Source organism: Pan paniscus, chromosome 11 (genome assembly GCF_029289425.2).
Source record: "Pan paniscus chromosome 11, NHGRI_mPanPan1-v2.0_pri, whole genome shotgun sequence".
Lineage (NCBI taxonomy): Eukaryota > Metazoa > Chordata > Mammalia > Primates > Hominidae > Pan > Pan paniscus.
In genome coordinates this window covers 103,317,716-103,344,654 of record NC_073260.2, presented here as the reverse complement: position 1 = coordinate 103,344,654, position 26,939 = coordinate 103,317,716, and the positions used below count along the sequence as shown (strand labels likewise).

Sequence of the window (26,939 nt, the reverse complement as noted above, 5' to 3'; positions counted from 1 at the left end):
TGAAATTTTGTTGGATAGAGTTCTTGGAGAGTTACAAACTTTTGCAATATGTCAGATTTGTTTACACTACGAGAACTAATTTTTGTACCCTTAGAAGAAGTATCATTCCAATAAACATATGTGACTTAGAAAATATTATCAATTAAATCATTTTTGGCATTTTTCGTTGAAGTTCATATTCCCTAAAGGTTTTCAGAAGTTCCTATCCAAGTCAATTCTTATCAAATATAAAAGACCATCTTTGTTCTAAATTCATAAATTTATAAATATTGAATATTATTATGTAAAGAATTAACTTTCAGAGTGGTCCTGAACTCTGGCAAAGTTAGTTTGCCTCGGCCCTATATATACTGAGTCCTTAAATGGAATGAGGTCTGTTTTAGCAAATCAGCTATTTAGTAGGTGGAGTTTTTCCTAGTTTCTCATTTTTTCTTCTAATGGAAGGTGTTCAAGAACGAAGCTGTTTTTCTTCATCATGGCCGTATTTGGGATTGTAATAGACAATGACAAAAATTTCCATTCAGCTTTTAGTGAAAATCAGTAATGCCCATTTAGTTTACTGCTAAAACCACTGGGGTTCTAGTTTTTTAAGGTGCATGTAGATCTGGGGATTCAAGTTGCAAGAGCAGCATAATATCATCCTTTGCCTGGCACTATATTAACTATTTATGACTTCATCTCTAATCCTCCCTCTACTTTGTTATAATAGAAAATAAATAGCCTGGTGTCAAATACAGAGTCACATATTGAAATTCAAACTCTCCAATTCACACAGTTTGTAGGAATCAGACAATTTACTATTCCCAAAAGTAGGGAATAATAGTCTCTGTCCCCCAAATAATCCTACAGCTTCAGTAGGATTAAAAAAATTGAAGCACAATTTTTTTAATCCATTCTATCATTGATAGGCATTTGGGTTGATTTCCTGTCTTTGCTATTGTAAATAGTGTTGCAATAAACATACACGTGCATGTATTTTTATAATAGAATGATTTGTATTTCTTTGGGTATATACTCAGGAATAGGATTGCTGGGTCAAATGGTATTTCTGGTTCTAAATCCTTGATGAATCGCCACACTGTCTTCCACAATGGTTGAAGTAATTTACATTCCTACCAACAGTGTAAAAGCTTTCCTATTTTTCCACAGCTTCACCAGCATCTGTTGTTTCCTGACTTTTTAGTAATCGCCATTCTGAGTGACATAAGATGGCAACTCATTGCAGTTTTGATTTTCATTTATCTAATGATCAGTGATGTTGAGCTTTTTTCGTGTTTATTGGCCACATAAATGTCTACTTTTGAGAAGTGTCTGTTCATGTCCTTTGCCCACTTTTCGATGGGGCTTTTTTTGTGTGTGAATTTGTTTAAGTTCTTTGTCCATTCTGGATATTAGACCTCTCTCAATTGGGTAGGCTGTAAAAATTTTCTCCCGTTCTGTAAGTTGCCTGTTCACCATGATGATTGACAGTTTCTTTTGCTGTGCAGAAGCTCTTTAATTAGATGCCATTTGTCAATTTTAGCTTTGGTTGCAGTTGCTTTTGGCGATTTCATGATAAAATCTTTGTTCATGCCGATGTCCTGAATGCTATTGCCTACGTTTTCTTCTAGGGTTTTTATGGTTTTGGGTTTTACATTTAAGTGTTTAATCCATCTTGCATTAATTTTTGTATAAGGTGTAAGGAAGGGGTCCAGTTTCAGTTCTCTGCATATGGCTATCCAGTTTTCCCAGCAACATTTATTAAAGAGGGAATCCTTTCCCCATTCCTAAAGTATTCAGAAAGAGATTATCTTTTCCAGTTTTTGATTTTATTTTATGAAAAAATGTGTCAGTTTTTACTGACATTTAACAGAGTATTAATCAAAATAATGATCAATTACTATTGTAAATAATTTTACATTTTATGCTTTAAATATATAAATTATTAAATGTATTAATATGATTCACCAATGCATCACAATTATGAAATTTATTCAGTGACATATATTTTCAAAAAGGAAACACTATGCAGATAAAAGATAATCCACATTTTTGGGGGGTCCAAACTTATTACTTGCCACCATTGCAAAGGCAGTTTTCTCACAATTTTCTGTATGTGTTATCTTGATTTTTCTTTTCTGAGTCACTCTTCTGTGTACCCCAATATGGCTTCTGCTGATTAATTCTATGAATCCAGCTCTCAGTAAGCTCTGCATTGCCATCTATTTTCTTGCTGTAGTGCTCAGTTTTAATTCACATTTTCCATAAGTTTATTGATTCCTTTTCTAAGCACATTTATTTTCTAAATACACTTTTATCACCATTCCCTCTTGTCCTTCTAATGTTAAGGTATTCCACCTCTGTTTCCTTTGTGTCTCTTCTGTTCCCACACTTTAGTGGTGGAAGATCCTCAGAATCCAGTTTAAGTCTTTTTTTCCCTCTCCGCTTGCTCCCCACATGACAGCCTTCATTTTAGGCCTTTCCATTGCCAGTTATGAACTTCCAGATATCGTATTCCTTGGAAACTGCAAATTCACATATCTGACTTGCAATGTACATTTTCAATTACATGTTGAAGTCAGTTTATAGAGAATATCTCTGCTTTTATTTCCAGATATGTCTCAATCTACATTCTGCTAAGAGGAATTCATTGTTTTTTTACTTCCTCACATTATAGCAGTTAGCATCACTGATATTAATTCAGCATTATTATTGTTTTTAGATTTCTTTCCTGACAAAAATCAAAGATACAAGAGAACAGGGACTGTATATTTTATGTTCATGTTTATATCCTGAAGGCAATATATAACCAGGTACAGAAAAATATATTTTTTTATAACTTGAATAAAATTATGATAGGTAACATAATTAAATCATCTATTTTTAAGTCAGGTTGTAAAGTCAGCCTTGGCATTTTATCTTAAAGAATAAACAAACACAAGAAATTTTGTATAGTAAAAAGTTAATGAAAAAGGAAATTAATATATTGGCTAAATATGAAGAACATATATTGTTACATTAACCACAATGTAAAGCGACTCATGATATTACATAAATTTTAAAAATAATTAAATAAATATTTAAATAAAAGATGAACAGAGACATCAGAATGGTCATCTGTAAAGGACTAGTGCCTGCACAGGTATACACGACACTTCTTTACACTGCTGAAAACATTTGAAAATTTTGATTGAACGCGTCGTGGTTATAGAAGTGAGTCTTTGAAATGGAAGAACTCATGAAAGTGTGAGATAATGTATTAGTCAATCAGGATCATTTCCATGTTGAACCAGGTTTCAATCCTTCCTCCTTAATCTTTTTTGCAAGTTTGTTGAAAACGAGAGGGATCTCATGATTTCTGCTCTGACAACCTCCCAGGCACAAGGACTGTATTTCCTCTCTGTTAGATAAAGAGTGATTCTTTGGAAGTATTTCCTCACAGCCAGGATGGAGTCCTCATTCATCAGGGGAGTCTCTTCCACCCCAACCTCCTGTATCACACATGCTTCCAGGTCATTCAGTTGCTGGTAAAGTTCAGTGGAAAATTTTTCTAGGAGGCTCTGTTCCCAAGCAGCAGATGAGTCCTCTGTGCTGAAGAGATTGAAGGTCTGCTGGATCATCTCATGGAGGACAGAGATGGCTTGAGCCTTCTGGAACTGGTTGCCATCAAACTCCTCTTGGGGGAATCCGAAATCATGTCTGTCCTTCAGGCAGGAGAAAGGAGAGATTCTTCCCATTTGTGCCAGGAGTATCAAGGCCCTCCTATTACGCAGGCTGTGGGTCTGAGGCAGATCACAGCCCAGAGAACAGATGGATTTGTAGCTGAGCACCAGCATGGCCATCAGTAAAGAAAAGGACAGGGCCATTGGGATGTTGCAAATATTGCTAGGCTACTTGAGATGGATAACCTTGAACTTCGGCCTCTAGGTTTTCTGAAGACTTTGCTCTGTGCATAGGTCTTAAATAGTGAACATACTAATTTCCATTTTCTAAATGCCCTAGTTTTACTTTCTATCTCTGTTTTTGCTTTCTTTATGCACACTCTCCATGTGTTTAAAGACGTTTTTCATTTTTTTTCATCATTGCCTATTTTTCACCTGCACTCAAAGCCTTTTATGGTTTTTTTTTAATTGAAATCTTCATGAAATTTTAGTAACACAGATTTGGCATATCTATTTATGTATATTACGTATACCTCTACTTCACAGATAAAAACTACAAAGTTTGCTCTATTTATTCAAAGTAAAGTTAAGAATGACAGAAAAGTTAAACTAAAATCTAAGTTTAAAAGCTATTGACATTTAATTTAATTTGATAAGTATATTTGTGAAATAACTTTTAGTATAATTTGTTCATGTAAATTTTGTATCAAAGTACATATGCAAAATAAAAATTTATATAATACACATTAATAATATGAATATAGTTACATACCTAATCATTCAAAACTCCTAAAAATATGAATCAATAATTTTTTAAAATTTTTCTCTTAGTGTATGAAGCTTTGAATTTTGCTTTATATGAGAAAATAATTTGTAAATTCACCAGCTGCAGTATTCATCCAGATATTGCCAAAACTTTTTTCTTTTCAGCACTTGACACAAGTACTGATGTATTGAATAACTTTAGTAGAAATAAAACATATAATATAAGCTATTTGGATTGAATTCTCAAAGTCTACCAAACATCCTGAAGAACTGAGGATCAAACATAACTAATAACCATAAGATAGTCAATGGCAGCCCAAAGATATGCAGGTTAAAGCCACATATTGTGATAAGACTTTAAGATCCAGCAAAAAATGGACAAAAAGTCCTCCAATCACAGTCATCTATTTGCTATAGGTTTGTAACATTGATCTTACTAATATTTTGTTTATCTTCATGAACTCAATACCAGTGCTTCTCATATCGTACACAAGAAAACCCAATGAGAAAGATGTATATTAAGAAATAAAATTTTGTTGGATAGAGTTGTTGGAGAATCAGAAACTATTGTAATATGTTAGATTCATTTACACTACGAGAACTAATTTTTGTACCCTTAAAAGAAGTATCAATCCAATAAACTTATGTGACTTAGAAAGTATTATGATTTAAATCATTTTTGGCATTTTTCATTGAAGTTCATATTCCCTAAAGGTTTTCAGAAGTTCCTATGCAAGTCAATTCTTATCAAATAAAAAAGACCATCTTTGTTCTAAATTCATAAATTTATAAATATTGAATATTATTATGCAAAGAATTAACTTTCAGCGTGATCCTGAACTCTGGCTCTAACTTTTTTTTTTTTTTTTTTTTTTGCGTAAGAAGTTTTTTTTTGTATAAGTAGGCCCTATAGATACTGACTCCTTAAATGGAATGAGGTCTGCTTTAGCAAATCAGCTATTTAGTAAGTGGAGTTTTTACTGATTTCTCATTTATTCTCATTTTTAAATGGACTATACAATGGTTCTATGTGGCATTCACAACAGCAAATATATTTATATTTCTCACTTCATTTTTCCTAGAAGGTAAAAGTGGTCTGATTTTTCATCTTAATTTATGGGAACAAAAAGAAAACAAATGTATGTCTAAATGTGATAAACATGTAAGAGGAGAAATACCTAATGTAAATGACAAGTCAATGGGTGCAGCAAACCAACATGGCACATGTATACCTATGTACCAAACTTGCACGTTGAGCACATTTACCCTGGAACTTAAAGTATAGTAAAAAAAAAAAAAAAAGATGACCAGAGGGGAACTTAGAAAATATCTTGAGACCGATGAAAATGAAAACACAACATACCAAGACATATGTGATGCAGTGAAAACAGAGCTAAAGGGGAAATTGAAAGCTGTAAAAACTTATATTAAGAAAGAAGAAAGACCTCAAACCAATGAACTAACTTTACAAGTTAAGGAACTAGAAAAGAAGAAATAAAAACATAGCTAGGAAGAGGAAGAAAATAAGAAAGACTAAAGCAGACCCCAGGTCTTCATCCTTACTTCTCAGTCCTTGCAAGTTTGTTGATGAAGAGAAGGATTTCATGATTCCACTCTGACAACCTCCCAAGCACAGTCACTGTATTTCTTCTCTTTCAGGTAGATTCTCTGGATTCCCAGGGATTCCCTGGAAGTACCTCCTCAAGGCCAGTGTAGGGCCCCAATCACCCCCACAGATTCTTCCTCAGGAGAGGAAGACTGCCCTAAGCAAGACTCCAGGCATTCTAGCTGCTGATGAAATCCAGTGTGGAGCTGGTCCAGGAGGGTCATGTTCCAGGCAGCAGAGGAGCGCTCTGTGGGGAAGAGGCTGAAGATCTGCTGAAGCATCTCATGGAGGACAGACATGGCCTGGGCCTTCTGCAAATGGCTGCCATTCACATCTCCAGGAGGAACCTGAAGTCTCTTCCGTCCTTGAGACACAAGAAAGTGGAGATTCTCTGCATTTGGCCCAGAAGTGCCAAGGTGTTCCTGCTAAGTAGGCCATGGTTCTGAGGCAGGTCAAAGCCCAGACATCCAACAGGGCCACAGTGGCAAAGCAGCAGGGCCACCAGTAGAAAAAGCAGTAGGATCATTGGGAAACGAGGGTGCTGCTGGCCTAGCTGAGATGGGGTCGGGATGAACCCCGTACTCCAGGTTCTCTGAAGGCATTCTTTTTATGCATGGCTTATAGCTGGAAACAAATAGTTTTCAGGGTTGGCCAAGATGGCCGACTAGAACCTGCTAGTGTGTGCCACTCTCATGGAGAGAAATGGAAGGGGCAAGTAAATACAGCACCTTCAACTGAAACAACCAGGTACACACATTGAGACTCAAGAAAACAACTTGACCCATGGAGAATAGAGCACAGTAAGGCAGGACAACTGCCCCCCCAGGAGTGACACAGAGCCAGGGGAGCGTCTCCTGCCCAGGGAAGTGGTGAGTAAGTGAGCATCCCTGGGGACCCATGCTTCTCCCACAGATCTTTGCAATCCTCAGGTCAGGAGATCTCCTAGTGAACCCACTCTACCAGGGCGTTTAGTCTGACATGCAGGGCTACGTAGGGTTTCAGCAGAGCAGCCACTCTCGCATGCATGGGTACCCTGGAGCCTTAGATACCCAGGCCTCCCCACAAAAGAAGCTATAACTCCAGCCAAGCAGGACGCTACACGCCTGTACATACCCGTAGGAAAGGGGTTTCATCAAGGGCGCTGGGCAGTGACAAGTGGCAGGCCCACCTTCCATGGCCTGTCTCAGGGTAAGACTCACTGGCTTGGGAATCCAGCCAGACACTGGTAGCAGCCTCATACCTCCCTGACATGGAGCTCCCAGCGGCAGGGGCTGGGCTGCCATCTTTGCTATTTCACAGTCTTAGCTATTGGAGCCTTTGGGTTATAGTGAGTTCAAGGCAGCTAGGAACTGGAGCAGCCACCCAGCACAGCCCAGCAGCTCTGCGGAGAAGCAGTCAGATTGCTTATTCATGTCGATCCCAAATCCTGTTTCTTTTCACTGGGTGGAATCTCCCCACTGGGGTCTGCAGTCACCTCCACCACTGTTTTCTGGCAGACAGCAGTTTCGAATATCCCTGGGATGGCGCTCCCAAAGGGAAGGGTAGGTTGCCATTGATGCTGTTTAGCAGCCTTAGTCATTCTTGCAAATGCCATTCTTTTGTGCTGGGGGTGGTAGCAGACCCCCAGCACAGCACAGCTGCTCTACCAAAAAGTGGCCAGACTGTTTCTTCACCTGATTCCCTGATGCTGCTTCTCCTCAGTGGGTGGGATATCACCACCGGGGTCTCCAGCCACCTCTTGCATGTATGTTGCGGGAGGCAACAGGTCGTACCTCTCTGGAACAGAGCTCCCAGGGGGAGGGGCAGGTCCCCATCTTCACTGTTTCATAGCCTTCACTGTTGAGGTACTGAAAAATGTGAGGTGACTATGGTCTGGATTGGACCCCCAGCATATTGCAGCAGCCCTATGGAAAAGTGGCCAGACTGTGTGTTATGTGGGTCCCTGATTCCCTATCTCCTCACTGGGTGGGTCTGCCAGGCCTGGGTCTGCAGCTACCAGCTGGGGCTATTGAGCCAACAGCAGCTCTGCAACTCCCTGGAACAGGGCTCCCATTGAAAATGGTGGGTTGCCATCTTTGCTTTCTCACAGCTCTTGCCCTTGCTGTCTCCAGGCTCTGGGAAGTCTGTAAGGAACAGCGGCTGCTCCAGATCCCCAAAACAGAGCAACTGCCTCACAGAAGAGTGGCCACACTGTTCTCCACGCAGTTCCTGGTTGTCACCTCTCCTCTGTGGGCAGAGCCACCTGACCAGAGACTCCAGCACAGGCACCCTTCCCCTGCCTCATCTCCTCAATCAGGCAGTCCAGCATTTCTCCAAGAAAGAAATTCCACAGTCAACCCACAATCCATCCATCATGACCATTGCAGTGGGACAGCCTCAGCATCCCTCCGGCTGGGGAAGGAACAAAGGGCCTATTCACAATACTCTCACCTCCAGCACATCATAGCCACTATACGAAGAGGAGTCCAGCCCCTCTTCCCTGAGAATCCCCATCCCTATTCTTCAGGAGTCAGGACCCCCAGCCCATGACTGCAAAACAGTCACCCTACCCATGGCTGAGCATATTCACTGGTAGTTGACTAGAGTTTCCCTGGGGAGAGGCTCCCAGAGCCATCCTACCTCTGCCACTGCCACAGCAGCAGTTTTATCCCTGCTGCCTTGGGTCTGGGGAGGAGACAAAGAGTCTGAAGCTCTTTGTTGAAAAGCTTACATCATGCCACAGTCACCTGAACTTCCAGCACACTGCAGTTACCACATGGTGAGGAGAACAGTCTCCTGCTGGTAAGATTTCCACCTCCTGTTTCCCAAGAAGTGAAGTCCCATACTTAAACCAGCAGTGCAGCCACCCCACTCCTCTGGCTAAACACTCCCATTAACATGGCTTCACATTTCTTGGAGGTGGAGACCCCAGGGGTAACAGAAAGCCTGTCTAACATTGCCTCTGCAGTGGTACTACCCCAGCTACCTTGGAACTAATGAAGGAGCAAGACCCCAAGTGCCTTGTGCATACCTCCAACAAGCTGCTGTCAACCCAAGAGAGGAGGCCAGTCTGTCTCCCATTGGTCAACCACCCACCCCTCACATCACCAGGGAGGGAACCCCTCGCTTGGGCCCACAGCACAGACACCCCCATCCCACGCTGAATGCACTGAGTGATTGCTCACCTGCATCTCTGGGGTGGAGCCCCCAGGAGACAAGCAAAAGACCCTCAGTTACAAGTACTACTAAGTTCTCTTCCTTTAATGCCTCCAAGTTGGGGAGAAAACATTAACCCTGAGATCACCTCAGAGCTGTTATGTGCAGCCTGGGAGTGCCAAGATACAAGCTATAGTCAGCACTCAAGTGGGAGAGGAGCCCACACTTTCATCGCATTGAGAAGGAGCACGGCTGCAAACGTGAGGAAATACGGGGGAGCCACATGACTGAGCAAGAGCCTGACAACTGACCACTCCAACTAAGAGTCACCTACTAGGTCATGCCCAAAGCTTCAACACTAAAAAATGTCACTAACATACCCTCATTAAACCAAAGACAAGTCAGCTTCAAATAAAGACCCTGCACAAAGCTGCAGCCCTGTGAACACATCCAGAACCGAAGTCCATTTATTGATTGAACTCAAGCTACATTCCCATATGTAGAGATGAGAAAGAACCAATGGAAGAACTACAGTATCTCAAATGGACAAAGTATCTTATGTCCTCCAAATAATCTCACTAGTTCTCCAACAGGGGTTCTTAACCATAATGAGTTAGCTAAAATGACAGAAATATAATTCAGAATAGGATAGAAAGGAATTTCATTGAGATTCAGGAAAATGATAAAACCTAAACCAAGGAAACTAAGAATCACAATCAAAGGATAGAGGAGTTGGCAGACAAAATAGCCAGTATGAAAAAGAACCTAATGGACCTAGTAGATGTACACCCTGCAAGAATTTCACAATGCAATCACAAGTATTAACAGCAGAATAGACCAAGCTGAGGACAGAATCTCAGGACTTGAAGACTGGCTCTCTGAAATAAGACAATCAGACAAAAATAAAGAAAAAAGAATGAAGAGCAATGAACAAAAGCTCCAAGAAATAGGGGATTGTATAAAGAGGCCAAATCTAAGAATCACTTGCATCCTTTAAAAAGACAGGGAGAAAGCAAACAACTTGGAAAATATACTTCAGGATATCATCTATGAAAACTACCACAACCTTGATAGAGAGACCAAAAGTCAAATTCCCTTGAAGTTCTACACCCAGATTGGCAGGCTGTTCTAATTCCTAGTCTAGCACAATCCATAGAGGAAGGGATAAGTTAGGAGTCCCCGGGGAGGCTGGGCAGGCTGCAAGAAAGGGACACATCCTGACCCTTTGTCTTTCCCCATAGCTGTCCATTGCCCCAAGACGACATGTCATGCCTGAAGCTGGGAGTATTTTCTCTCTGCACGATACAGAAGTTAGGGAAATGGGCTAATTCCAGTACTGGGGTCAGTTCTTTCTTGGGAAGGGCCTCTTTTTAGCCGTGAAGATAAAACTCCTGCCAGGAGGCCTGCTTCTGCAATAACCTGCTCTCCACAGACTTGGCTGCTGTCTTGGTGCACTTTGACCAGTTGGGGGCTCTCTTTCCCTGTAAATGTTGTAAGAGTCTCAAAGTAAAACAACCTGCCTTTTATTTCCTTTTTTGCTAAGCTACTGTTATGTCATTGTAACAGCGACATTCCCTCTTTTACAGACATATTCATCATAAGAAAGGAAAAAGAGTATTTTATAAAAGAGCTTCTGAAAAACCTAGAACTTTCACTGAACTTCTGCTTTAATTTGTGATTTTGTACTCTTAAGGGGTAAGTGATGGGTAAAACCCACAAGAGAACTGAAAACAGCTGTATGAAGAGGCAGTGCAGGCTAATGATGAGTGAAGAAGAGAGCACAGTGCGCATTTCTAGAGGAAGAGGAAGGAAACTAGTGTGATATGGGAGTGGAAAATGGGATACAGAAAAGCAGGGAGGAGGGGGAAAGTGTGTCAGCTCTCAGAACCAGCAAAGATGTATACTTTACTTAAGTTTAGGAGACTAACTTCATATGGGAGTGTACTCTGGAATTCTGAGAGCCAGGATACAAATGTTCCAGGTGCCAGGATCAGTTAACCATCAACACGTGTATTCTGCACTTCAATCTAGATGCTGCTCCTCTGTAAGGTATTTATACAAGCCACCATTCCTGACTGAGTGTAAGTAGGACTTTGAAATGAGGTGAGACAACTTTTCAGCCTCTCTACAATTCATGACAGAATTCTGTCGTTTTAGGCTGCCTAAAAACAATATATACAAGCAGAATGGAATTTCAATGTAAAATAAGTTATTGTTATTTATACCAGATGTGTAAATTTTGTGTGAGGATTTCCTTAATAATTATTAATCTCCTTTTTTCCTCATTTATACACAACCATCTCCTGCTCTCTGAATTTCCTTGGTTCATGTTGTATTTTCAGCTGATTTTGACCCACTTTCTTTCTTTTTAAATTTTGCTTTAAGTTCTGGGATACATGTGCAGAACGTGCAGATTTGTTTCATAGGTATACGTGTGCCATGGTGATTTGCCTCACCTATCAACTCGTCACCTAGGTTTTAAGTACAATCTTTTTTAATCCAGTCTATCATTGATGGGCATTTGGGTTGGTTTCGTGTCTTTACTATTGTAAACAGTGCTACAATAAACATACACGTGCATGTATTTTATAATAGAATGATTTATAATTCTTTGGGTATATACTCAGTAACAGGTTTTCTGGATCAAATGGTATTTCTGGTTCTAGATCCTTGAGGAATCGCCACACTGTCTTCCACAATGGTTGAACTAATTTACATTCCCACCAACAGTGTAAATGATTTCCTATTTTTCCACAGCTTCACCAGCATCTGTTGATTTTGACTCTTTAATAATTGCCATTCTGAGTGGCATGAGATGGTATTTCATTGTGGTTTTCATTTGCATTTCTCTAAACATCACTGATGCTGAGTTTTTAGATGATTATTGGCCGCATAAATGTCTACTTTCAAGAAATGTCTGTTCATATCCTTCACCCACTTTTTAATGGGACTTTTTGTTTTTGTAAATTTGTTTAAGTTCTTTGTACATTCTGGATATTAGACCTGTGTCTGTTGGGTAGACTGCAAAAATTTTCTCCAATTCTATGGGTTGCCTGTTCACTCTGATGATGGATAGTTTCTTTTGCTGTGCAGAAATTCTCTAATTAGATGCCATTTGTCAATTTTAGCTTTTGTTGCAGTTGCTTTTGGCGATTTCTTCATAAAATCTTTGCCCATCCTGTGTTCTACATTTTCTTCTGGAGTTTTTATGGTTTTGGATTTTACATTTAAGTCTTTAATCTGTCTTGAGTTAATTTTTGTATAAGGTGTAAGGAAGGGGTCCAGTTTCAATTTTCTGCCTATGGCTATCCAGTTTTCCCAGCACCATTTATTAAATAGGTAATCCTTTCCCCGTTCCTAAAGTATTGAGAAAAAGATTCTCTTTTCCATTTTCCGATTTTATTTTATGAAAGAAATGTGTCAGGTTTTACTGACGTTTAACAGAGTATTAATCAAAATAATGATCAATTACTATTGTAAATAATTTTACATTTTATGCTTTAAATATATAAATTATTAAATGTACTAATATGATTCACCAATGCATCATATTTGTGAAATTTATTCAGTGACATATATTTTCAGAAAGGAAACACTATGCAGATAAAAGATAATCCACATTTTTTGGGGGTCCAACCTTATTACTTGCCACCATTGCAAAGGCAGATTTCAACATTTTCTGTATGTGTTATCTTGATTTTTCTTTTCTGATTCACTCTTCTACTTAACGCAGTATGGCTTCTGCCGAATAATTCTATCAATCCAGCTCACAGTAAGCTCTGCACTGCCATCTATTTTCTGTAGTGCTCAGTTTTAATTCACATTTTCCATAAGTCTATTGATTCTTTTTCTAAGCACATTTCTTTTCTAAATACACTTTTATCGTCATCCCCTCTCGTCCTTCTAATGTTAAGGTATTCCACCTCTGTTTTCTTTGTGACTCTTGTGTTCCCACACTTTAATAGTGGAAGTTCCTCAGAATCCAGTTTAAGTCTTTTTTTTCCCTCTCCGCTTGCTCCCCACATGACAGCCTTCATTTTAGGCCTTTCCAATGCCAGTTATGAACTTCCAGATATTGTATTCCTTGGAAACTGCAAACTCATATATCTGACTTGCAATGTACATTTTCAGTTACATGTTGAAAGTCAGTTTATAGAGAATATCTCTACTTTTATTTCCAGACATGTCTTAAACTATGTTCTGCTAAGAGGAATTCATTGGTTTTATTTTTTACTTTCTCACATTACAGCAGTTAGCATAACTGATATTAATTCAGCATTATTATTGTTTTTAGAAACCTTTCCTAACAAAAATCAAAGATACAAGAGAACAAGAACTGTATTTTTCATGTTCACGTTTATATCCTGAAGGCAACATATAACCTGGTATAGAAAAATACATTTTTCTATAACTTGAATAAAATTATGATAGGTAACTTACTTAAATCATCCATTTTTAAGTCAGTTTATACCGTCAGGCTTGGCATTTAAACTTAAAAAATAAACAAACACAAGAAATTTTGTATAATAAAAATTTAATGAAAAAGGAAGTTAATATATTGGCTAAATATGAAGAACATGTATTGTTACATTAAGAAAAATGTAAAGGTACTCATGATATTACATAAAAAATAATTTAAATCTTAAAAATAAATAAATAAATATTTAAATAAATAGATGAACAGAGGCATCGGAATGGTCATCTGTACAGGACTAGTGCCTGCACAGGTAAACACGATGCTTCTTTACACTCCTGAAAACATTTGAAAATTTTGATTCAACTCGTCGTGATTATAGTAGAAATAAGTCTTTGAAATGGAAGAACTCATGAAAGTGTGAGATGATGTATTAATCAATGAGGATCAGTTCCATGTTGAACCAGTTTTCAATCCTTCCTCCTTAATCCCTTTTTCAAGTTTGTTGAAAAAGAGAAGGATCTCATGATTTCTGCTCTGACAACCTCCCAGGCACAAGGGCTGTATTTCTTCTCCATCAGATAAAGAGTGATTCTTTGAAAGTATTTCCTCACAGCCAGGATAGAGTCCTCATTCATCAAGGGAGTCTCTTCCACCCCAACCTCCTGTATCACACAGGCTTCCAGGTCATTCAGTTGCTGGAAAAGTTCAATGTAGAATTTTTCTAGGAGGCTCTGTTCCCAAGCAGCAGATGAGTCCTCTGTGCTGAAGAGATTGAAGGTCTGCTGGATCATCTCATGGAGGACAGAGATGGCTTGAGTCTTCTGGAACTGGTTGCCATCAAACTCCTCCTGGGGGAATCCGAAATCATGTCTGTCCTTCAGGCAGGAGAAAGGAGAGATTCTTCCCATTTGTGCCAGGAGTATCAAGGCCCTCCTATTACCCAGGCTGTGGGTCTGAGGCAGATCACAGCCCAGAGAACAGATGGATTTGTAGCTGAGCACCAGCATGGCCATCAGTAAAGAAAAGGACAGGGCCATTGGGATGTTGCAAATGTTGCTAGGCTACTTGAGATGGGTAACCTTGAACGTTGGCCTGTAGGTTTTCTGAAGACTTTGCTCTGTGCATAGTTCTTAAATAGTGATCACACTAATTTCCATTTTCTAAATGCCCTAGTTTTACTTTCTATCTCTGTTTTTGCTTTCTTTATGCACTCTCTACATGTGTTTACAGATGTTTTTCATTTTTTTCATCATTGCTTATTTTTCCCCTGTACTGAAAGCGTTTCATGGTATTTTTTTCTAATTGAAATCTTCATGAAATTTTAATAACACAGATTTGGCATATCTATTTATGTATACTACGAATACCTCTACTTCACAGATAAAAACTATAGTTTGCTCTTTTTACTCAATGTAAAGTTAAGAATGACAGAAAAGTTAAACTAAAATCTAAGTTTAAAAGTTAATGACATTTATCTTAATTTGATAAGTATATTTGTGGAATAACTTTTAATGTAATTCGTTCATGTAAATTTTGTTGTATCAAATTACATACGCAAAATAAAAATCGACATAAATACACATTAATAATATTAATGTAATTGCATACAGAATAATTCAAAACTACTAAATATATGAATCAATAATTTTCAAATATTTTTCTCATAGTGTATGAAGCTTTGAATTTTGCTTAGTATGAGAAAATAATTTGTAAACTTCACTAGCCGCAGTATTCATCCAGATATTGCCAACACTTTTTTCTTTTCAGCACTTGACATAAATATTGATGTGTTGAATAACTTTACTAGAAATAAATCATATAATATAAGCTATTTGCATTGAATTCTCAAAGTCTACAAAACATCCTGAAGAACTGAGGATCAAACATAAGCAATAATCATAAGATAGTCAATGGCAGCACAAAGATATGCAGGTTAAAGCCACATATTATGATAAGACTTTAAGATCAAGCAAAAATGGACAGAAAGTCCTCCAATCACAGTCATCTATTTGCCATAGGTTTGTAACACTGATCTTGCTAATATTTTGTGTATCTTCATGAACTCAATATCAGTGCTTCTCATGTGATACACCAGAAAATCCAATGAGAAGGATGTATATTAAGCAATGAAATTTTGTTGGACAGCGTTGTTAGAGAATCACAGACTATTGTAATACATTAGGTTTGTTTATACTACGAGAACCATTAGAAGAAGTATCACATAGACATATGTGACTTAAAAAATATTATCGTATAAAGAATTAACTTTCAGAGTGGTCCTGAACTCTGGCTCTACCTTTTTTTTTTTTTTTTGCATAAGAAGTTTTTTTTTTGCATAAGTAGGCCCTATAGGTATTGAACCCTTAAATGAAATGAGGTCTGCTTTAGCAAATCAGCTATTTAGTAAGTGGAGATTTTACTAGTTTCTCATTTTTTCTTCTACTGGAAAGTGTTCAAGAATGAAGCTATTTTGCTTCCTCATGGCCATATTTGCTGAGATTGTAATAGACAATGACAAAAATTTCCATTCAGTGTTTACTGAGAGTCAGTAATGCCCATTTAGTTTACTGGTAAAACCACTGGGATTCTAGTTTTTTTAAAGTGCATGTAGATCTGGGGATTCAAGTTGCAAGAGCAGCATAATATCATCTTTTGCCTAGCACTATATTAACTATTTATGACTTCATCTCTAATCTGTCCTCTACTTTGTTATAATAGAAAATAATTAGCCTGGTGTCAAATACAGAGTCACATATCTAAATTCAAACTCTCCAATTCACACAGTTTATAGGAGTCAGACAATTTACTCTTCCCAAAAGTATGGAATAATAGCCTCTCTCCGGCAAATAATCCTAAAGCTTTCCTTCCCTGGATCAAATCCCGAGAATGTGTATGTAAACTGTGAAGACTTGTGACATCATTTTTCCATCATTTATAAATTTCAGCTTTAAATCATGTGATAATCTTTTGATGACACTGGTAGAAAATGAGCCGGCTTACGTAAAGGTAGAAATTATGAAATGGATGAATTTTAGAAAATAACCAAACACATTTTATTATTCATTATTTTAAATAATTCATTTAAATTCTTTATATCATTGAACAATTAAAATATTCTACATTGTGAAATGTGCACAGGGGTTTCCATAATAGAGGAGCTTTCATTTCAGAAATGTATATTTTGTACATTGATTCAGTAGTTGATCCAGTCAACACATTTTTATTGAATTTTGGGCTCATCCTTTTATTAGACCCTGAGAATACAGGGCAATTTTGCCCAAGTTATTATTCTTAGTCTTTGAAACACTGGGGGAGAGAGTATTTTTTCTTTGTTCACTTGAGAGTGTATTGGGAATTTTTGCATATTCATTTTTTATGTTGTATTTTACTGTGAAAGTTGGTTTTTCTATACTTTGATTTCTTTCATTTTCACATTCAGGTTAGTGTCAATGAAAGAACAAAAATATAATTTTTAAATGGACTATACAATGGCTCTATTGTGGCATTCACAACAGCAAATATATTTATATTTCTCACTTCACTTTTCCTAGAAGGTAAAAGTGGTCTGATTTTTCATCTTAATTTATGGGCACAAAAAGAAAACAAATGTATGTCTAAATGTGATAAACATGTAAGAGGAGAAATACCTAATGTAAATGACAAGTCAATGGGTACAGCAAACCAACAAGGCACATGTATACCCATGTAACAAACTTGCACGTTGAGCACATTTACCCTGGAACTTAAAGTAAAGTAAAAAAAAAAAATGACCAGAGGGGAACTTAGAAAATATCTTGAGACAGATGAAAATGAAAACACAACATACCAAGACATATGTGATGCAGTGAAAACAGAGCTAAAGGGGAAATTGAAAGCTGTAAAAGCTTATATTAAAAACGAAGAAAGACCTCAAACCAATGAACTAACTTTACAAGTTAAGGAACTAGAAAAAGAAGAAATAAACACATACCTAGGAAGAGGAAGAAAATAAGAAAGACTAAAGCAGACCCCAGGTCTTCATCCTTACTTCTCAGTCCTTGCAAGTTTGTTGATGAAGAGAAGGATTTCATGATTCCACTCTGACAACCTCCCAAGCACAGTCACTGTATTTCTTCTCTTTCAGGTAGATTCTTTAGATTCCCATGTATTCCCTGGAAGTACCTCCTCAAGGCCAGTGTAGGGCCCCAATCACCCCCACAGATTCTTCCTCTCCTGTTGCCTGCCCTAAGCAAGACTCCAGGCATTCCAGCTGCAGATGAGTCCAGTGTGGAGCTGGTCCAGGAAGGTCATGTTCCAGGCAGCAGAGGAGCGCTCTGTGGGGAAGACGCTGAAGATCTGCTGAAGCATCTCATGGAGGAGAGACACGGCCTGGGCCTTCTGCAAATGGCTGCCATCCACATCTCCAGGAGGAACCTGAAGTCTCTTCTGTCCCTGAGACACAAGAAAGTGGAGATTCTCCACATTTGGCCCAGAAGTGCCAAGGTGTTCCTGCTAAGTAGGCCATAGTTCTGAGGCAGGTCAAAGCCCAGACATCCAACAGGGCCACAGTGGCAAAGCAGCAGGGCCACCAGTAGAACAAGCAGTAGGACCATTGGGAAATGAGGGTGCTGCTGGCCTAGCTGAGCTGGAGTCTGGATGAACCCTGGACTCCAGGTTCTCTGAAGGCATTCTTTTTATGCATGGCTTAGAGTTGGAAACAAATAGTTTTCAGGGTTGGCCAAGATGGCCGACTGGAACCTGCTAGTGTGTGCCACTCTCATGGAGAGAAATGGAAGGGGCAAGTAAATACAGCACCTTCAACTGAAACAACCAGGTGCACACATTGAGACTCAAGACGACATCTTGACCCATGGAGAATAGAGCAAAGTAAGGCAGGACGACTGCCCCCCCCAGGAGTGACACAGAGCCAGGGGAGCGTCTCCTGCCCAGGGAAGTGGTGAGTAAGTGAGCATCCCTGGGGACCCACGCTTCTCCCACAGATCTTTGCAATCCTCAGGTCAGGAGATCTCCTAGTGAACCCACTCTACCAGGGCGTTTAGTCTGACATGCAGGGCTACGTAGGGTTTCAGCAGAGCAGCCACTCTCGCATGCATGGGTACCCTGGAGCCTTAGATACCCAGGCCTCCCCACAAAAGAAGCTATAACTCCAGCCCAGCAGGAGGCTAGACCCCTGCACATACCCGTAGGAAAGGGGTTTCATCCAGGGTGCTGGGCAGTGACAAGTGGCAGGCCCACCTTCCATGGCCTGTCTCAGGGTAAGACCCACTGACTTGGGAATCCAGCCAGCCACTGGTAGCAGCCTCATACCTCCCTGACATGGAGCTCCCAGCGGAAGGGGCTGGGCTGCCATCTTTGCTATTTCACAGCCTTAGCTATTGGAGCCTTTGGGTTCTAGTGAGTCCAAGGCAGCTAGGAACTGGAGCAGCCACCCAGCAGAGCCCAGCAGTTCTACGGAGAAGCAGTCAGATTGCTTATTCACATCGATCCCAAATCCTGTTTCTTTTCACTGGATGGAATCTCCCCATTGGGGTCTCCAGTCACCTCCACCACTGTTTTCTGGCAGACAGCAGTTTCGAATATCCCTGGGATGGCGCTCCCAAAGGGAAGGGTAGGTTGCCATTGATGCTGTTTAGCAGCCTTAGCCATTCTTGCAAATGCCATTCTTTTGTGCTGGGGGTGGTAGCAGACCCCTAGCACAGCACAGCTGCTCTACCAAAAAGTGGCCAGACTGTTTCTTCACCTGATTCCATGATGCTGCTTCTCCTCAGTGGGAGGGATATCCCCACCGGGGTCTCCAGCCACCTCCTGCATGTATGTTGCAGAGACAACAGGTTGTACCTCTCTGGACCAGAGCTCCCAGAGGGAGGGGCAGGCCCCCATTTTCACTGTTTCATAGCCTTCACTGTTGATATCTTCAGGTACTGAAAAATGTGAGGTGACTATGGTCTGGATTGGACCCCCAGCATATTGCAGCAGCCCTATGGAAAAGTGGCCAGACTGTGTGTTATGTGGGTCCCTGATTCCCTATCTCCTCACTGGGTGGGTCTGCCAGGCCTGGGTCTGCAGCTACCAGCTGGGGCTATTGAGCCAATAGCAGCTCTGCAATTCCCTGGAACAGAGCTCCCATTGAAAATGGTGGGTTGCCGTTTTTGCTATCTCACAGCTCTTGCCCTTGCTGTCTCCAGGCTCCGGGGAGTCTGTAGGGAACAGCGGCTGCTCCAGATCCCCAAAACAGAGCAACTGCCTCACAGAAGAGTGGCCAAACTGTTCTCCACGCAGTTCCTGGTTGTCACCTCTCCTCTGTGGGCAGAGCCACCTGACCAGAGACTCCAGCACAGGCACCCTTCCCCTGCCTCATCTCCTCAATCAGGCAGTCCAGCATTTCTCCAAGGAAGAAATCCCACAGTCAACCCACAACCCATCCACCACTACTGTTGCAGTGGGACAGCCCCAGCATCCCTCCGGCTGGGGAAGGAACAAAAGGCCTAGTCACTACACTGGCACCTCCAGCACATCATAGCCACTATAAGAAGAGGAGTCCAGCCCCTCTTCCCTGAGAATCCCCATCCCTGCTCTTCAGGAGGCAGGGCCCCCAGCCCATGACTGCAAAACAGTCAGCCTACCCACGGCTGAGCATACCCACTGGTAGTTGACTAGAGTTTCCCTGGGGAGAGGCTCCCAGAGCCATCCTACCTCTGCCACTGCCACAGCAGCAGTTTTATCCCTGCTGCCTTGGGTCTGGGGAAGAGACAAAGAGTCTGAAGCTCTTTATTTACAAGCTTACAGCACGCCACAGTTACCTAAACTTCCAGCACACTGCAGTTACCACATGGTGAGGAGAACAGTATCCTGCTGGTAAGATTTCCACCTCCTGTTTCCCAAGAAGTGAAGTCCCATACTTACACCAGCAGTGCAGCCACCCCACTCCTCTGGCTAAACACTCCCATTAACATGGCTTCACATTTCTTGGAGGTGGAGACCCCAGGGGTAACAGAAAGCCTGTCTAACATTGCCTCTGCAGTGGTACTACCCGAGCTACCTTGGAACTAATGAAGGAGCAAGACCCCAAGTGCCTTATGCATACCTCCAACAAGCTGCTGTCAACCCAAGAGAGGAGGCCAGTCTGTCTCCCATTGGTCAACCACCCACCCCTCACATCACCAGGCAGGGAACCCCTCGCTTGGGCCCACAGCACAGACACCCCCATCCCAAGCTGAATGCATTGAGTGATTGCTCACCTGCATCTCTGGGGTGGAGCCCCCAGGAGACAAGCAAAAGACCCTCAGTTACAAGTACTACTAAGTTCTCTTCCTTTAATGCCTCCAAGTTGGGGAGGAAACATTAACCCTGAGATCACCTCTGAGCTGTTGTGTGCAGCCTGGGAATGCCAAGATACAAGCTATAGTCAGCACTCAAGTGGGAGAGGAGCCCACACTTTCATAGCATTGAGAAAGAGCACGGCTGCAAATGTGAGGAAATATAGGGGAGCCACATGAGTGAGCAAGAGCCTGACAACTGACCACAATACCTAAGACTCGCCTACTAGGTAATGCCCAAACCTTCAACACTAAACAATCTCACTAACACACCCTCATTAACCAAAGACAAGTCAGCTTCAAATAAAGACCCTGCACAAAGCTGCAGCCCTGTGAACACAGCCAGAACCGAAGTCCATTTATTGATTGAACTCAAGCTACACTCCCATATGTAGAGATGAGAAAGAACCAATGGAAGAACTACAGTATCTCAAAGGGACAGAGTATCTTATGTTCTCCAAATAATCTCACTAGTTCTCCAACTGGGGTTCTTAACCATAATGATTTAGCTAAAATGACAGAAATATAATTCAGAATAGGATAGAAAGGAAATTCATTGAGATTCAGGAAAATGATAAAACCTAAACCAAGGAAACTAAGAATCACAATCAAAGGATAGAGGAGTTGACAGACAAAATAGCCAGTATGAAAAAGAACCTAACGGACTTAGTAGATGTACACCCTACAAGAATTTCACAATGCAATCACAAGTATTAACAGCAGAATGGACCAAGCTCAGGACTTGAAGACGGGCTCTCTGAAATAAGACAATCAGACAAAAATAAAGAAAAAAGAATGAAGAGCAATGAACAAAAGCTCCAAGAAATAGGGGATTGTATAAAGAGGCCAAATCTAAGAATCACTTGCATCCTTTAAAAAGACAGGGAGAAAGCAAACAACTTGGAAAATATACTTCAGGATATGATCTATGAAAACTACCACAACCTTGATAGAGAGACCAAAAGTCAAATTCCCTTGAAGTTCTACACCCAGATTGACTGGCTGTTCTAATTCCTAGTCTAGCACAATCCATAGAGGAAGGGATAAGTTAGGAGTCCCCGGGGAGGCTGGGCAGGCTGGAGGAAAGGGACACATCCTGACCCTTTGTCTTTCCCATAGCTGTCCATTGCCCCAAGACGACATGTCATGCCTGAAGCTGGGAGTATTTTCTCTCTCCATGATACAGAAGTTAAGGAAATGGGCTAATTCCAGTACTGGGGTCAGTTCTTTCTTGGGAAGAGCCTCTTTTTACCTATGAGGATAAATCTCCTGCCAGGAGGCCCACTTCTGCATTCACAGCCTGCTCTCCACAGACTTGGCTGCTGTCTTGGTGCACTTTGACCAGTTGGGGGCTCTCTTTCCCTGTAAATGTTGTAATAGTCTCAAAGTAAAAGAACCTGCCTTTTATTTCCTTTTTTTGCTAAGCTACTGTTATGTCATTATAACAGCGACATTCCCTCTTTTACAGAAATATTCATTATAAGAAAGGAAAAAGAGTATTTTATAAAAGAGCTTCTGAAAAACCTAGAACTTTCACTGAACTTCTGCTTTAATTTGTGATTTTGTACTCTTAAGGGGAAAGTGATGGGTAAAACCCACAAGAGAACTGAAAACAGCTGTATGAAGAGGCAGTGCAGGCTAATGATGAGTGAAGAAGAGAGCACAGTGCGCATTTCTAGAGGAAGAGGAAGGAAACTAATGTGATATGGGAGTGGAAAATGGGATACAGAAAGGGGAAAGTGTGTCAGCTCTCAGAACCAGCAAAGATGTACACTTTACTTAAGTTTAGGAGACTAACTTCATATGGGAGTGTACTCTGGGATTCTGAGAGCCAGGATACAAATGTTCCAGGTGCCAGAATCAGTTAACCATCAACACGTGTATTCTGCCCTTCAATCTAGATGCTGCTCCTCTGTCAGGTATTTATACAAGCCACCATTCCTGACTGAGTGTATGTAGGACTTTGAAATGAGGTGAGACAATTTTTCAGCCTCTGTAGAATTCATGACAGAATCCTGTTGTTTTAGGCTGCCTAAAAACAATATATACAAGCAGAATGGAATTTCAATGTAAAATAAGTTATTGTTATTTATACCAGATATGTAAATTTTGTGTGAGGATTTCCGTAATAATTATTAATCTCGTTTTTTCCTCATTTATACACAACCATCTCCTGCTCTCTGAATTTCCTTGGTTCATGTTGTATTTTCGGCTGATTTTGACCAACTTTCTTTCTTTTTAAATTTTGCTGTAAGTTCCGGGATACATGTGCAGAACGTGCAGATTTGTTTCATAGGTATACGTGTGCCATGGTGATTTGCCTCACCTATCAACTCGTCACCTAGGTTTTAAGCACGATTTGTTTTAATCCAGTGTATCATTGATGGGCATTTGGGTTGGTTTTGTGTGTTTGCTATTATAAACCGTGCTGCAGTAAACATACACGTGCATGTATTTTATAACAGAACGATTTATATTCCTTTGGGTATATACTCAGTCATGGGATTGCTGGGTCAAATGGTATTTCTGGTTCTAGAACCTTGATGAATCGCCACACTGTCTTCCACAATGGTTGAACTAATTTACATTCCCACCAACAGTGTAAAAGATTTCCTATTTTTCCACAGCTTCACCAGCATCTGTTGATTTTGACTCTTTAATAATTGCCATTCTGAGTGGCATGAGATGGTATTTCATTGTGGTTTTGATTTGCATTTCTCTAATGATCAGTGATGCTGAGATTTTAGATGATTATTGGCCGCATAAATGTCTACTTTTAAGAAGAGTCTGTTCATATCCTTCACCCACTTTTTGATGGGCCTTTTTGTTTTTGTAAATTTGTTTAAGTTCTTTGTACATTCTGGATATTAGACCTGTGTCAGTTGGGTAGGCTGCAAAAATTTTCTCCCATTCTGTGGGTTTCCTGTTCACTCTGATGATGGATAGTTTCTTTTGCTGTGCAGAAATTCTCTAATTAGATGCCATTTGTCAATTTTAGCTTTTGTTGCAGTTGCTTTTGTCGATTTCCTCATAAAATCTTTGCCCATCCTGTGTCCTACATTTTTTCTGGGGTTTTTATGGTTTTGTGTTTTACATTTAAGTCTTTAATCCATCTTGAGTTAATTTTTATATAAGGTGTAAGGAAGTGGTCCAGTTTCAATTATCTGCCTATAGCTATCCAGTTTTTCCAGCACCATTTATCAACATTCCCTCTAAATACATTTTATCATCATTCCCTCTCGTCCTACTAATGTTAAGGTATTCCACCTCTGTTTTCTTCGTGTGTCTTCTGTTCCCCCACTTTAATACTGGAAGTTCCTCAGAATCCAGTTTAAGTCTTTTTTTCCCCTCTCCGCTTGCTCCCCACATGACAGCCTTCATTTTTGGCCTTTCCATTGCCAGTTATGAACTTCCAGATATCGTATTTCTTGGAAACTGAAAACTCATATATCTGACTTGCAATGTACATTTTCAATTACATATTGAAAGTCAGTTTATAGAGAATATCTCTACTGTTATTTGCAGACATTTCTTAATCTATGTTCTGCTGAGAGGAATTCATTGTTTTTTTTTGCTTCCTCACATTACAGCAGTTAGTATAACTGATATTAGTTCAGCATTATTTTTGTTTTTAGAAACCTTTCCTGACAAAAATCAAAGATACAAGAGAACAAGAATTGTATTTTTTATGTTCACGTTTATATCCTGAAGGCAACATATAACCTGGTATGGAAAAATATATTTTTCTATAACTTGAATAAAATTATGATAGGTAACTTAATTAAATCATCTATTTTTAAGTCAGTTTATACAGTCAGGCTTGGCATTTAATCTTAAAAAAAACAAACGCAGGAAATTTTGTATAGTAAAAATTTAATGAAAAAGGAAGTTAATATATTAACTAAATGTGAAGAACATATATCGTTACTTTAACCAAAATATAAAGGTACACATGATATTACATAAAAAAATGATTTAAACCTTAAAAATAGTTAAATAAATAAATATTTAAATAAATAGCTGAACAGAGACATCAGAATGGTCATCTGTAAAGGACTAGTGCCTGCACAGGTAAACACGATGCTTCTTTACACTCCTGAAAACATTTGAAATTTTTGATTCAACTTGTGGTGGTTATAGAAGTGAGTCTTTGAAATGGAAGAACTCATGAAAGTGTGAGATGATGTATTAATCAATGAGGATCATTTCTATGTTGAACCAGTTTTCAATCCTTCCTCCTTAATCTTTTTTGCAAGTTTGTTGAAAAAGAGAAGGATCTCATGATTTCTGCTCTGACAACCTCCCAGGCACAAGGGCTGTATTTCTTCTCCATCAGATAAAGAGTGATTCTTTGGAAGTATTTCCTCACAGCCAGGATGGAGTCCTCATTCATCAGGGGAGTCTCTTCCACCCCAACCTCCTGTATCACACATGCTTCTAGGTCATTCAGTTGCTGGAAAAGTTCAATGTAGAATTTGTCTAGGAGGGTCTCATCCCAAGCAGCAGATGAGTCCTTTGTGCTGAAGAGATTGAAGGTCTGCTGGATCATCTCATGGAAGACAGAGATGGCTTGAGCCTTCTGGAACTGGTTGCCATCAAACTCCTCCTGGGGGAATCCAAAGTCATGTCTGTCCTTCAGGCAGGAGAAAGGAGAGATTCTTCCCATTTGTGCCAGGAGTATCAAGGCCCTCCTATTACCCAGGCTGTGAGTCTGAGGCAGATCACAGCCCAGAGAACAGATGGATTTGTAGCTGAGCACCAGCATGGCCATCAGTAAAGAAAAGGACAGGGCCATTGGGATGTTGCAAATATTGCTAGGCTACTTGAGATGGGTAACCTCGAACCTTGGCCTCTAGGTTTTCTGAAGACTTTGCTCTGTGCATAGTTCTTAAATAGTGAACATACTAATTTCCATTTTCTAAATGCCCTGGTTTTACTTTCTATCTCTGTTTTTGCTTTCTTTATGCACTCTCTACATGTGTTTACAAATGTTTTTCATTTTCTTCATCATTGCCTGTTTTTCCCCTGCACTCAAAGACTTTTATGGTATTTTTTACTAATTGGAATCTTCATGAAATTTTAATAACACAGATTTGGCATATGTATTTATGTATACTACATATACCTCTACTTCACAGATAAAAACTATAAAGTTTGCTCTTTTTATTCAATGTAAAGTTAAGAATGACAGAAAATTTAAACTAAAATCTAAGTTTAAAAGCTGTTGACATATAACTTAATTTGATAAGTATATTTCTGGAATAGCTTTTAATGTAATTCATTAATGTAAATTATATTTTATCAAATTACATATGCAATATAAAAATCTATATAAATACACATTAATATGAATGTAATTACATACTTAATCATTCAAAACTACTAAATATATGAATCAATAATTTTAAAAAATTTTTCTCTTAGTGTATGAAGCTTTGAATTTTGCTTAATATGAAAAAATAATTTGTAAACTTTACTAGCTGCAGTATTCATCCACATATTGCCAGCACTTTTTTCTTTTCAGCACTTGACATAAATATTGATGTGTTGAATAACTGTACTAGAAATAAATCATATGATATAAGCTATTTGCATTGAATTCTCAAAGTCTACAAAACATCCTGAAGAACTGAGGATCAAATATAAGCAATAATCATATGATAGTCAATGGCAGCCCAAAGGTATGCAGGTTAAAGCCACATATTATGATAAGATTTTAAGATCAAGCAAAAATGGACAGAAGGTCCTCCTATCACAGTCTTCTATTTGCCATAGGTTTGTAACACTGATCTTGCTAATATTTTGTGTATCTTCAGGAACTCAATATCAGTGCTTCCCATGTGATACAGCAGAAAATCCAGTGAGAGAGATGTATATTAAGCAATGAAATTTTGTTGGACAGAGTTGTTAGAGAATCACCAACTATTGTAATGTGTTAGGTTTGTTTATACTACCAGAACCCTTAGGAGAAGTATCACATAGACATATGTGACTTAGAAAATATTATCATGTAAAGAATTAATTTTCAGAGTGGTCCTGAACTCTGACTCTACCTTTTC

The 26,939-nt window shown here is 39.5% G+C and overlaps 3 protein-coding genes and 2 pseudogenes across 3 annotated transcripts; all 5 read right to left on the bottom strand.

The window, feature by feature from the left end:
• Positions 1-2,928: 2,928 nt before the first annotated feature.
• Positions 2,929-4,266, bottom strand: LOC100968231 (interferon alpha-4). The gene has a single exon (XM_034967231.3). The coding sequence runs from the start codon at positions 3,843-3,845 to the stop codon at positions 3,276-3,278; it is 570 nt and encodes a 189-aa protein (XP_034823122.2). The 5' UTR covers positions 3,846-4,266; the 3' UTR covers positions 2,929-3,275.
• Positions 4,267-4,380: 114 nt separating this feature from the next.
• On the bottom strand, positions 4,381-12,907 carry LOC129393102 (interferon omega-1-like; annotated as a pseudogene).
• Positions 12,908-13,968: 1,061 nt separating this feature from the next.
• LOC100969275 (interferon alpha-17-like) lies at positions 13,969-14,896 on the bottom strand. The gene has a single exon (XM_003830669.3). It carries the CDS (start codon positions 14,599-14,601, stop codon positions 14,032-14,034), a length of 570 nt encoding a protein of 189 aa, XP_003830717.2. The 5' UTR covers positions 14,602-14,896; the 3' UTR covers positions 13,969-14,031.
• Positions 14,897-16,573: 1,677 nt separating this feature from the next.
• On the bottom strand, positions 16,574-18,156 carry LOC129393101 (interferon omega-1-like; annotated as a pseudogene).
• Positions 18,157-24,740: 6,584 nt separating this feature from the next.
• LOC100969624 (interferon alpha-16) lies at positions 24,741-25,681 on the bottom strand. The gene has a single exon (XM_003830670.5). It carries the CDS (start codon positions 25,673-25,675, stop codon positions 25,106-25,108), a length of 570 nt encoding a protein of 189 aa, XP_003830718.2. The 5' UTR covers positions 25,676-25,681; the 3' UTR covers positions 24,741-25,105.
• Between the last annotated feature and the right edge of the window lie 1,258 nt (positions 25,682-26,939).